General features: G+C 38.1%; 2 protein-coding genes across 2 annotated transcripts; one reads left to right on the forward strand and one right to left on the reverse strand.

Moving 5' to 3' along the window:
• Positions 1–266: 266 nt before the first annotated feature.
• Positions 267–1,349, forward strand: LOC128619771 (small integral membrane protein 4). Its single transcript, XM_053644197.1, has 2 exons — positions 267–651; positions 908–1,349. The coding sequence occupies exons 1-2, from the start codon at positions 498–500 to the stop codon at positions 997–999; spliced, it is 246 nt and encodes an 81-aa protein (XP_053500172.1). The 5' UTR covers positions 267–497; the 3' UTR covers positions 1,000–1,349.
• Positions 1,350–1,372: 23 nt separating this feature from the next.
• Positions 1,373–5,906, reverse strand: ognb (osteoglycin, paralog b). The gene is made up of 6 exons (XM_053644196.1): positions 5,665–5,906; positions 5,135–5,216; positions 4,878–5,042; positions 4,342–4,544; positions 4,153–4,245; positions 1,373–1,764 (listed from the first exon to the last, which is right to left on the reverse strand). Exons 1-6 carry the CDS (start codon positions 5,827–5,829, stop codon positions 1,594–1,596), a joined length of 879 nt encoding a protein of 292 aa, XP_053500171.1. The 5' UTR covers positions 5,830–5,906; the 3' UTR covers positions 1,373–1,593.
• Between the last annotated feature and the right edge of the window lie 6,066 nt (positions 5,907–11,972).

Consider the following 11,972-nt stretch of genomic DNA (forward strand, 5'->3'; position numbering starts at 1 on the left):
ATATATATATATATATATATATATATATATATATATATATATATATATATATAATTTATTAGTGGGTGTACCTTGATAAAATGCCTAAGCAGTGTAGGTACAAGGCAGGTGTACCTAATGATGTGACCACTTGGTGTACATACAACAGCTCGTCTGGGGTTTTCCGCGGAACCAATATTAATTTGGTTTGACTGTATATACGAGCTGTATGCGGACGAAACGTGTGATTCTCCCCTCTCTAAAAGTTCCACTTGGTACAATCCTTTTTAATACTCTACTGTATGAGCATGCGCAATGACGTCAACGCCGCCATGTTGCCCTGTCATGTCAGCTTCCAGTGACACGCATGACTGGAAAGACTGACTGGAAGGACGAGAAAATGTCACAGCGTAACTGAATAACCGCGCTAGGTTTTTGACACACATGAGTTTTCACTTGGTCTTCGCCGACACTCACAGTAGAGGTTGAAGTGCACAGAATTCGCGAAGGGGGGCGACATGTTTAGAAAGAACAAAAGCATTAAGTATATCCTAAGTCTTGTACCAGGGAAACGACGCTTCGGAATTTATCGGTTTTTGCCCATTTTCTTCTGCATCGGCGGTGTTATGGAGTGGGTCATGATAAACGTGCGAATAGGACGAGAGACATTCTGTAAGTGATTGTGTAACTGTGTGTTTGTGCACGCCAGTGTGCGCTACTTTTGCGCACTTAAGATTTGAACCTCAGCAGCTCCATAGCAATCAAAAGAGCTGGGTTTTGGGGTGGAACGCACACGTATTAAATGTTTAAAAAAGCTCTGTATAGTTAAGATTCATGCCCATTTGCTGCAACTGTGCGCTTAAAGTCATGTTAGTGTAACCCAGCATTGGTAACCAGGATTGATGAGATGTTTCTTTCTTCTCTTCAGATGATGTCTACAGGAGAAAACGCTCTGAGAGGGATTACCAACAGAAAATTGAGGATGGAATAATTGTACTTCCTGAATCAGAACCAAAATAAACTTTTTTCTCGGGGGGTGTGATATGAGATGTGATAAGACCTTTGCCAAGTGGATTTAAGAGTTTTAAAAGTGACTTTATATTTAAACTGAAGTGTACCTTTTTCCCAAATGAAGGTAACAGATCAAGAAAGGCCAAGGGAATGAAAAGGGTTTTTTTTTCAATGTGTATTTATTAATTACAAAATCTGATTATTAGAACACATCACTTGTCATAATCACTTTTAACATTTTGCCATCTTTGTGATTAATAATTTCACCAAATTCATGAAATGAACATTTTGCCTTGCACTAATTTTTACCTGTGCTATTCTTACAGTTTATTTTTCCATGCACCACATGCTTTTAAAATATTATCTGATACATATGGTATCTATTTTGACATATGACTTAGTGCAGTTGTTCAAGGTTTCAGACATTGCCAATGTCTAAACGCAAAGCAAAGTCTGGACTAGGCCAAGCTTTGAAAGCTTTTTGGAGATACTAAGGGTGCTTGGAATAATAACCGAATGTGGTCATATTAGCCCCAGGTGCCAGTTAGACAACTGCAGAGGGAGTGTGTCCTCTCTCTACAGTCCCTCCACTTGATCTTCAGCTTACTTGTAGAGCCCGATTGGAAGAGCTCTCAGACAGATGAAGCTGTTTGGATGCTGGGCAAGCATCAGCGGATTCCCATCCAGTCGCACCTCCTGCATGTTGTACCTGATGTAGTATGTGTCGTTCCCCTTGCAGAACGTTTCATCCGTCAAGGTGGTTATGTTATTGTTCTGCATGGAGAAACAAAATACCATTCTTTACCAAAAACTTGGTTGTCTGATGCTGTATATTTTTCCTACCCATTGACATAATGATAGCAAAATACAATTTAATGTTTAACCATAAAGGCATGTTTTTTTCTGAGTTTCTGTAACTATGTGTGTTTCACTGATTACTTAATAACAAATTCTTTGCATCCAAAGTGTAATCTAATTTGAGTTCAATTTATTCTACTTTCATCAGCAGGTTTGTTATGGTATGTTCCATCTTTAATGGAATAGCAAATGCTTTTCACAGCACAGCACTAGTAAAGTCCTTACTTTTTTTTCCAAGTTTTAACTTTCACAGTATAAATTTGCATATGAATACTTTCCTGCACAGTATATGAAACTTTCATAGTAAAGAGTCAGCACTGTTGAATATAGAAAATGATCTACTAATGTCCTCCAACTAGGGCTATTTGTCTCTTAATGTCTTAATGACAAGGCTAGAAGATGGGAAAATCTCAGGACCAAAGGGATGGATTATTGCTGGTTTTATTCCGCTTGACCGATAACTGTCCGGTGTGTGTTTGTGAAAAAGTAAATTATAGGATCTCACAGAAATGCTGTTGATGTTATCCCACTCACTACTGCATGCCATAATCTTTGGCCCTCCTTTTATAATTGTAGTGCAGGGATGTCCAATCTTATCTACAAAGAGCCTGTGTGGGTGCAGGTTTTCATCCCAATCACACAGGAGCTACACCCAATACCACCTGTTTAATCAGTTGATCCTGGCTATCAATAGACTCGGGTGTGGCTTCTGCTTTGTTGGAATGAAAACTCACTCCCACACTAGCCCTTTCTGGATAAGATTAAACACTCCTGTTCTAGTGCATGCCGGAGATTCAGTTATCATTTACAGTGTTTGTATAAGTATTCACCCCCTTGAGCTTTTCTACATTTGTAGTGTTACAATCTGGAATTAAAATGGAGTTAATTTGGATTTTTTTTCCCCATTTGATTTAGACAATGTATAGAATTTCAAAGTGCAAAATATTTTGTTGTCTTACAAAGGTCGATTAAAAAAAAACAAATTTGTCAGTTGGGTCAGTACTGGTAGCAACCAGCTTCGGATGCAGCTGCAAGTCCTCAGGGATATGTCTGTCATCTTGGCACATCTGGACCCTGATATTTTTGCCAGTTTGTCTTGGCAAAATTGCTCAACCTTTCTTGGGTTGGGTGGAGACTATTGTCAACAACAATTTTCAAGTCTTGCCACAGATTCTCACTGGGAGTGAGGGGTCTGAGCTTTGACTGGACCATTCTAACACAGTGTAGTTACAGTGTAGCTTTGTGGTATGCTTAGAGTTGTTGTCCTGTTGGATGGTGAACTTCTGCCCCAGTCCTGCAGTTTCTTGTAGACTTGTAGACTGTTTTAGGATTGCCCATTATTTGACTCCATCCACTTTGCTCTCAAGCCAGACCAATTTCATAGTCCCTGCAGATAAAAAACATTCCCACCACATGATACTACCACCACCATATTTCACTGAGGGGATGGTGATGAACAGTGTTGGTGCAGGGTTTCTGCCAAATGTAGTACTTTGTGCCAAGGCCAAAAATACCAGCTTTGGATTCATCATCTTGGACTCAAAAGGAAAAAGAACCTTTTCCCACATGGTTGCTGAGTCTTCAGCATGCCTTTTGGCAAACTCCAAATGGCTTGCCATTCTTTCATAAAGCCCAGTTGTGTGGAGTGTCCAGGTTACACTTCTATCTACTGTAACTTGTGTCAACTTGTATTGAAGATTCTCTCCAGATTCTTCATTGTTGCACTTGGCCTATTGGTTCTCTGACTAATGCCCTCCTTAAGAGGTATATTTATATTGAGATCTCATAAGTTTTATTTCACACAGGAATTAATTGAAAATTGAACCAACCATTGTGTTTCACAGCAATGGGAATTATTATTATTATTTTTTTAATTTTTCAAACTGTGTTGATTTTTGTGTTATTGTATATAGTGTGTTGATTCATGGCATATAATCCCAATTAAGACCATTTCAGTTCTGAGTTGTGGCATTACAAAATATGGAAACATTCAAGGGAGTGCATACTTGTGCAAGACACTGTATGTCAAGTACTTCAAAAGAATGAACATTATCAGTGTGCTGTTTCAGTTTGCTCAAGGTCAATGTAATGTTCGTAGCGAGTTTTTTTCCTTGCCACTGTCACCTTGGGATTGGTCATGAGGTATTTACACCCTCGAAGCATTGTGACAATTTACATATATTAGAAATAAATCCAAATGGAATATTATTTAAATCCAAACAAGTAATCTTGTTTAGATGACATTACTGCTGAATACAGATTATGCATATTTATGTATGCTTATGTGATGAATAATGAACAGACATGCAGATGCACAACATGCAGACTCTCAGGAAGGGGTGGAATGGCCTCCAATTCATTGTCACCAAGGTAGAGGTATGCCAGTTTTCTGAGTTTCTGTAATTGCAAATGCATACATTAGATTATTTGTAAAATACATCATATAGATGATCTTTTCTTGTAGAATACTGGCACACATCAGACATGCATTACCTTTAAAACAGTTGATCTGATGCCTTTTGTTCTGAGTTGATTGTGATTGGCATTGAGTAAGATAAGCTTTGGGGGCAGCATTGGTAGTTTGATTAGTTTATTCTCAGCCAGTGTTAGTTCTTCTAGTTGGTCCAGTTTGGAGAAGGCTCCATCCTCAATTTCCGAAATTAGATTGCCTGTCAGATCGATCCTTTTCAATGTACCTACAATAAATGCACATATAAACGTGATAGTTTTAGAAAGCTATAGATTGTAAAATGTAATTCTAAAAATATGCTTAGCTTTCCAAGTTTCTGTCAGAATGGTGTAGTGACTTATTGCAGCACATAAGGAGTGAATTAGACATCTGGCTAAAGACTGCACACTTTAGGCTGTAAGCTTTCATAGCTCTACAAACTGTCTCCCTATCAAGAGCTGTGTGCTGACTTGAAATATCACCTTTTGGAAAAATTTCATTTATTATTCTGACTACACTGATTCAGGGCCAGATATTATACATTGCATTTACTTCAGCCACTCACAATAATTCTCCTTACCAACATCAGCAAAGTCCTTGTTGGTGATTCTGGTGATTTTGTTGAAGCGAGCATAAAGATATGTGGTTTCCTTTGGGAAAGGTGGTACTGTTGTCATCTCTGGGCTGACCTCTTCACAATACACAGATCCAGACAAACATACACACAGCAAGCAAGTGGGAAGATCTAGGGGGAAATCATTGACTTAATCTTAAATACTTTTCTAACTCGAATATTAACGTGTTTATATGTATGTATTTATATATAAATTAAACCACCTGCTTCTTTTTTCTCTACTGCTGAACCTTCATCATTTGCATTATCAACACTTTCATAGTCTGGGGCTGGAATGACCTTTTCCTTGGATGAGGTCCAACCAAGAAGTAAGAAGAGAATAAAGAGAAATTTTGGTATATATCCTTTATTAGGCATCTAAATTCAACCATTTAATTAGCTATTTGCTGAGTTCCAGCATGTTGAATTGCTTGTACAACAGAATGTTTGTTCCAACATGGATGTAGGTTACACTACTGTCTACTGCATACAGTACCATTGCTTAGATGCAGATTTATGATCTCTGGCATGATGCACTTTTTTCTGAAGCAGAGTATTTTTTTTCTAGTGTAGGAATTATTGAGAAAATTTTTAATGATATAAAATATTGCTACAAAGAATGGTTTCTTGTTAAGGTACAATCTGCAAGTAATTTTTCCTAAACATACCACCACAGAGTCAAATGCACCAATTAAAAAAAAAAACCTCTCCAAAATTCAGTTAGACTTTTTTTTTTTTAAGGATTTTTCCTTACCTTTTTCTTCTTCACCTCCATAAAAAAGCTATCATCTGACTGCCATTCATCCAAATCCACTCTCAGAAACCCACCGTTTTGAAGTTCCATTTGATCATTTTGTGCTGTTGCATATAACATCCATGGTACAAGCAGAAAGGAGAAAAACAACATCCTCAGGTCCATTTTCTACAGTTCAGAAGTGGTACTGAGAGAGACCATGAGTGTGCAGCTCTGTCTGAAATGAGAGCCTTTAAAGTCATTGTGTGGAGGCCCTGCCTTTGAGCTTCTGAGACAGACCTTAACTCAATGTGTGCTGTTGTATAACATGTCAGGTAGAAGCCTCCCCAAACATGTCCTTCTTTCACCCCTGTATTACTGTTTAATGTGATTAGTTGCACTGTTACAGAAGAATATGCTAGTTTTAAAATGTATTATTATGCCTTGGTATGAATGAAGCAAATGCCAGATCCTCTCAGGAAATTACAATAGACTGATTTATTTGTGAATGTGCTCAGGATTTAGCCACAGATTATCCAGCAATGCAACTGAAATGAAAGCCCATTGTTTATGCCATTATGAGAGGGAAATGTGAGGAAAAGGGAGAAAATTTCATAGACAGCAGATAAATATTTCCACAGTAAATAAATCAGGCTTTTTGTTTGTTTGTTTTGTAACGGGACGAGATTTGTTGAAAAGAAAGAAGAAAGCAGAAGAAACAGAAAAGGCAGTGGAAATAAAAGACTTGAGTCCATCAGGAAATTACTTTTAAATCAGGAATCTTGGCCTGGGCTCATTTAAATGCAGTGGATGTTGAAGCCCAGAAATCATTGCACTTGAAAATAGTGACTCTCTAGATTTTGTGCAGTGGCAATAATAAACTAATGGCTGTACAGTATGTGACTAAAAACACCTGGTTCCATTACCCAATAGTGCTTAATTTGTTTAGTAAATGTCACTGAATAGAGTAAGAAAAAAGTAATGGTTTTGCTTAAGGAAGAAAAGAAAACTTGATACAATATCCTATTGGATCAATAATATCTAATACCTAATATCCCTATAAACAGTTAATAAGCCACAAAATTTCTCACAACACAATGCTGATGGAGAAAGTCTACACTCAGAAAATTATTTTTCTGAGACGCATTCCCTTTCCCTCCTATGCTAGTCTGCCAAGGCTGCAGAATCCAAGGATCTGATAGATTTAACAGATCAAGCAGTCCTTTTGCTAAAAATCTATTTAGTTATGAAAGATTACTTGGTAAGAGAAAAATAAATTCAAGGACAACATCTAGTCAAATAGGCTTTGAAATGGCTCTTCCTTTTCTGCCCCTGGGTCCTTTTACATATTTTACATGGGAGGATCCAAGAAATCTCTTAGAGACCGAGAGAGAGAGCGAGAGAGAGAGAGAGACAGACAGAGAGAGAGAGACAGAGAGAGAGAGAGAGAGAAAATAAATGATACAAGCTGTGCCGGACCCAGAAAACTGCAAAGGAATAACAAAACTTTTGGTCCAGATATTTTTTCCCTTGCACTACCTGCATCATGGGAACTGTGAAATCATGAACAGATGTGAAAGTTATAAAAGAAAGCCTGGCTGACTAGCCTGCATCCTATTGCACCTATCAATCAACACATCATTGTAGGTTAAGTGGCTAGGTAGTTAAAAATCAAAATAATAAAAAGCAGATGATTTGTTTTGTAATTTTTTTAACTTCTTTGGGCAGTTAATCTTAAACCATTGCCCACTCTGCCAATATGATCACACATTTTCCTCACACTATGCGGTGTTGAGTAATCTCAAATACGCTCACATATGTGCAGAAAATGTCAGTGGCAGGAAATTTGAACTTTGAATCGTTTGATTTAAACACATACTAAACTCATTCTGCTGTTTTATTTACATTAATTTAATGACATTTTGACTCAGTTTTTGACACAGATTTTGACAAAAGTAGTCCATACACATTGTATATACAGTGGGGGAAATAAGTATTGAACACATCAACATTTTTTTTCTGTAAATATATTTCTAATGAGGTTATTTGCATGAAATTTTCACCACACATCAGTATTAACTCAAGAAATCTGGAAATATAAAGAATTCACAACATTAAAGTCCATAAATAAAGTTATGTGTAATAAAGTGGAATGAGACAGGAAAAAAGTATTGAACACGCTAAGAAAAAGCAGTTCTCCAAGGCAAAGTAAGGCACCAGCTGAAATCCATAAGTAATTATACCTCCTATCTGTGCAAATTAATATCAGCTGGGTTAGTAAATTGATGGTCTATAAAACAGCTTTTCGTTACTAAGGTGTCACACAAAAAACATCTCATGATGGGTAAAAGCAAGACCTTCGGAACCTTATTGCTGCGAAACCTATTGATGGAATCGGATACAAAACTTCTGAATCCCCCAGTAAGCACCGTTGGTGCCATTATCTGCAAGTGGAAGCAACATCACTCCGTCATCAACCGGTCACGCACAGGAGCTCCTCGCAGGATTTCTGACCAGGGAGTCAGAAGAATAGTCAGAATAGTAGCCCAAGAGCCAAGGACCACTCAGAAAGAGCTCCAAAAATACTTGGAGGCAGCAGGTACCATCGTCACAGAGAAAACAATAGGCACTGCACTCCACTGCTCACACTCACCCAGCAAGTCTCCATTACTGAAGAAAAGGCATGTCTAAGCTCGTTTAAAGTTTGCTACAACTCATTTGGACAAGTATATGCTAGTGGGGTGTGGCCATCCCACAGATGCTCAATTAGATTGACATCTGGGGAATTTAGGGGCCGATTCAGCACCTTGAACTCTTTGTCATGTTCCTCAAACCATTCCTGAACAATTTTTGCAGTTTGGCAGGGCATATTATCCTGCTGAAAGAGGCCACTGCCACTGGGCAACGCCGTTGCCATGAAGGGGTGTACTTGGTCTGCAGCAATGTTTAGGTAGGTGGTAACATCCACTTGAAGATCAGGACCCAAGGTTTCCCAGCAGAACATTGCCCAGAGCAACACACTGCCTCTGCCAACTTGGCTTCTTACCATAGTGTATCCTGGTACCATCTCTTCCCCGTATAAGCAAAGCACACATCATCCACATGATGTAAAATAAAATGTGATTCATTAGACCAGGCCACCTTCTTCTGTTGCTCCATGGTCCAGTTCTGATGCTCACGTGCCCATTGTAGGCAATGCACACCATCAGATGCATTGCCTAAGCTTTGCTTAGTCTTATGTGCAGTAATTATTATTTTTATTAAATAAACACAGTTATTATTATCCTCAATCAAGTCAAAGAGGTTTTAGTAGTTTTGACAATTAATACATTTATTATATTTCCATTTAAGTTCAAATTAAAAATCAGACGTGCTTCTTCTTTCTCCCCTTCTTATTCTTGTTCTTGGGTGGCAAACACTGAAAGAGGAAAAGTAGGCAGGCACTGATTAGTATATTGATATATATCATGATATTTGCCAACATTTTTTATCACAGTTTATGGTATTATTACAATAATGTACTATTTTATTGCACTAGTCAAAATAATTATTATGGCATTCAAAAAATATCGTCATTCCTCATGTGTTCTATTGAGCAGCGAGACACGTTCTGTCGAACAGGAAGACCTCGTAAGTTCTTAATTCTGGACATGTGTGATGGAGTGTAACCTAACACCATCTGACAGAGTGTGTAATATTCTGAATGGCCAGATAACGTCTTCTAAACAGATACGAATAGAGATAAGAATAGGACGTGAACTATTCTGAGTGGAGACTAGAGGTATGCATCAGGACATAGATGGCTCAGGATGCAACAAAAAGTCTTGTGAGTTGAAGGTTTTTACTTTCATGCAATAGCGAGAGAGTGGTTAGATATAAAGTTAACAGGAAACCAAGCCATTAATATAACGTGCAGCGCTCAGAATGCATCTACAATGTTCATTCATTCATCCTTGGATAAAATTCAGCTACTCATTTGTTTACATTTTTAAAAAATAGAACCAAATAAATTTGTTAAAAAATGAATTGAAAAGTGTTTATAATCAGTGCAGACTATATCTGTGTAACACCTGTGTAAGTATTATGCTATATCATGTACTCACCTCGTGCTGACCAGCTTCCCTTGCCCGAAGCAAAGCAACAATCTGCTCCACCTAAACAAACATTTACAGTATGTATATGATGGTAAATTAGTGTGTTTCATTTATGTGATATGCACATGATTATTGAACAAGCAAGTGATATATATTAATGCAAATATCTGTGTGTGTGTGTGTGTGTGTGTTTGTGTGTGTGTTTGTGTGTGGACCTGGGCGTGCAGAAGCTTGGAGTCCTATCATATTTAGCAGGTCATAGTTGTTCTTGCCTTGCATTATCATACAGGTGATGTCCTTAGGTCACGTCATGTGGATTTCCTCCACCAGTGGTAACGTGCTCATCTACAGAGAGACAGACAGAGACAGAGAGCGAGAGTAACTATACTAATGAGCTAGCAAGAATCTTTTGTGGTACTTTTAGCTAGCTGGAGTAGCTTAAGAGAAGAATAATGGGTCTGTGGTTAGAAGCTGATGATACTGAAACTAAAGGCTTTATAATAATTTTAGTTTGTACCTGAAGAATAGCATCCATGACTTTGCCAGGAGGTGGTGCAGGTTGGTGATGGATCAGCACAATCTTTTGGGCAGCCTATGCCCCCTGACTGGAGAGGGAAGCCTCTCTAGAGCAGCCATTGTCCCTCATCACCTGTAGAAGACAGTGGGGAGACTTATTAGGATAAACTACTAATGTGGCTAATCATGAGGAAAATCTGTGGACACAGGTTATTAGGAAATTAAATCATTTTAGGGATTATTTAATTGTCAGTGACCTTTGCGTTGATGATGGTTTCAAAAGGTAAGAGCGATTTATGCAGACACTCGACATCCACAGAGACATCCAGAACATTTACTCTATGTCTGTGTGTATGTGTATGTGTATGTGTGTGTGTGTGCGTCCGTGTGTGCGTGCGTACGTGCATGTGTGTGTGTGCGTGCGTGCATGTGTGTACCTGCTCTTGGCTCTCATGCACCTGCTTGCTGTTGACCTCCTTTGCAGTTTTCTTGTTTTCAGCCTTGTGCTCCTGGCGGGACTTGAAGTGTGTGATAAACCTGTAACACAATCGAGACACTGCTGTTAGAGCCTTTATCAGAACACGAATGTTAGAGACTTTATGCCTAATTTAGTTACCTTTGAGCCTGTCAGTCCCAATAAAGGAGGTGTAGAAGTGCTGAATCACACTACATCACACTGTCTCTTTTTAAAACAGCACTATATTATTATTATTATTATTATTATTATTATTATTATTATTATTATTAACATTTTAATGAGAGTTAAAATTGTTGGCTTTAATGTACATTTGGCACATTTAAGAATTTTCCTGTATTAAGATGTGTGATGTATGAGCAAATTATAACCTCATGTTAACAGAAATACCCTCAAATAACCAAACCAAACCTCTGCATCAACCATATAATGATTTCAACAACCATTAAATATGTTTAGTTAAACACATATCAAAAACTAATTCAAAAGAAATGTAATTAGGTGTGTTCATTTTAGTGATTTCCACATGACTTACACTTTGCAGTCATTAAACAGCATGCCATTCAGCCTCTTGATGGCAGCCTCGGCAGCATGTGCACTCTCAATGTACACATATCCATGTCCCCTGGAGCCATTTTCATTACACACCACCTTCAGGAGAACACAGAACTTATGTCAAAAAGACCTAATTGAAGACTTTAGTTTTAGGAAGTTATTCAGAGCCATGTAGCACAGAGCTCAAACCTTGCAGGAGAGGATGTTGCTAAAGGTGGAGAAGGTGTCATAAAGGGCCATGCTGTCGATGGACTTCTCCAGGCCCTTGATGAAGATATGTCCTTCGTTGCTGTGTCTGAGGGCTGAGTCCCTCTGGGACCACATGATGCGCATGGGCTGACCCAAAATGATGTCAAAATTGAGCAGCTCTAAAGCGTGCTCAGCTGAGGGAACAAAGTGAATTACAGCTTATTAACATCAAAGTTACAGAGGTCTATTACAAGAGTGCAGTATACACCATACACTTCAGTATTCTGTACAGTTGACCTTATTATTTTATTAATAAATCTAAAAAAAAAAAAATTAAATATTGAAGTACACTTGCTGGTTGTATATCAGTTATAATCTTGTATTATTGTTCTTTATTCACTTTTCCATCAAAAGTGTTCATGAGACTGCGCATGCTGTGATTTTGCTTTCAAATCCTTTTTTTTTTTAAAGTAGCAGCTTACAGTTTCACTTCTCTTATC

This window comes from Ictalurus furcatus, chromosome 15, assembly GCF_023375685.1.
Source record: "Ictalurus furcatus strain D&B chromosome 15, Billie_1.0, whole genome shotgun sequence".
NCBI classification, from domain to species: Eukaryota; Metazoa; Chordata; class Actinopteri; order Siluriformes; family Ictaluridae; genus Ictalurus; species Ictalurus furcatus.

What these genes read in the sequence shown, in the direction of transcription:
- LOC128619771 (XM_053644197.1), top strand. Translation starts at nt 498, where the DNA reads ATGTTTAGAAAGAACAAAAGCATTAAGTATATCCTAAGTCTTGTACCA. An exon ending in AATAGGACGAGAGACATTCT is followed by an intron (nt 652 to 907) that starts GTAAGTGATTGT and finishes TCTTCTCTTCAG; the next exon opens with ATGATGTCTACAGGAGAAAA.
- ognb (XM_053644196.1), bottom strand. Translation starts at nt 5,829, where the DNA reads ATGGACCTGAGGATGTTGTTTTTCTCCTTTCTGCTTGTACCATGGATG. An exon ending in TGGAGGTGAAGAAGAAAAAG is followed by an intron (nt 5,217 to 5,664) that starts GTAAGGAAAAAT and finishes ACCTCATCCAAG; the next exon opens with GAAAAGGTCATTCCAGCCCC. An exon ending in AGTAGAGAAAAAAGAAGCAG is followed by an intron (nt 5,043 to 5,134) that starts GTGGTTTAATTT and finishes ATTTCCCCCTAG; the next exon opens with ATCTTCCCACTTGCTTGCTG.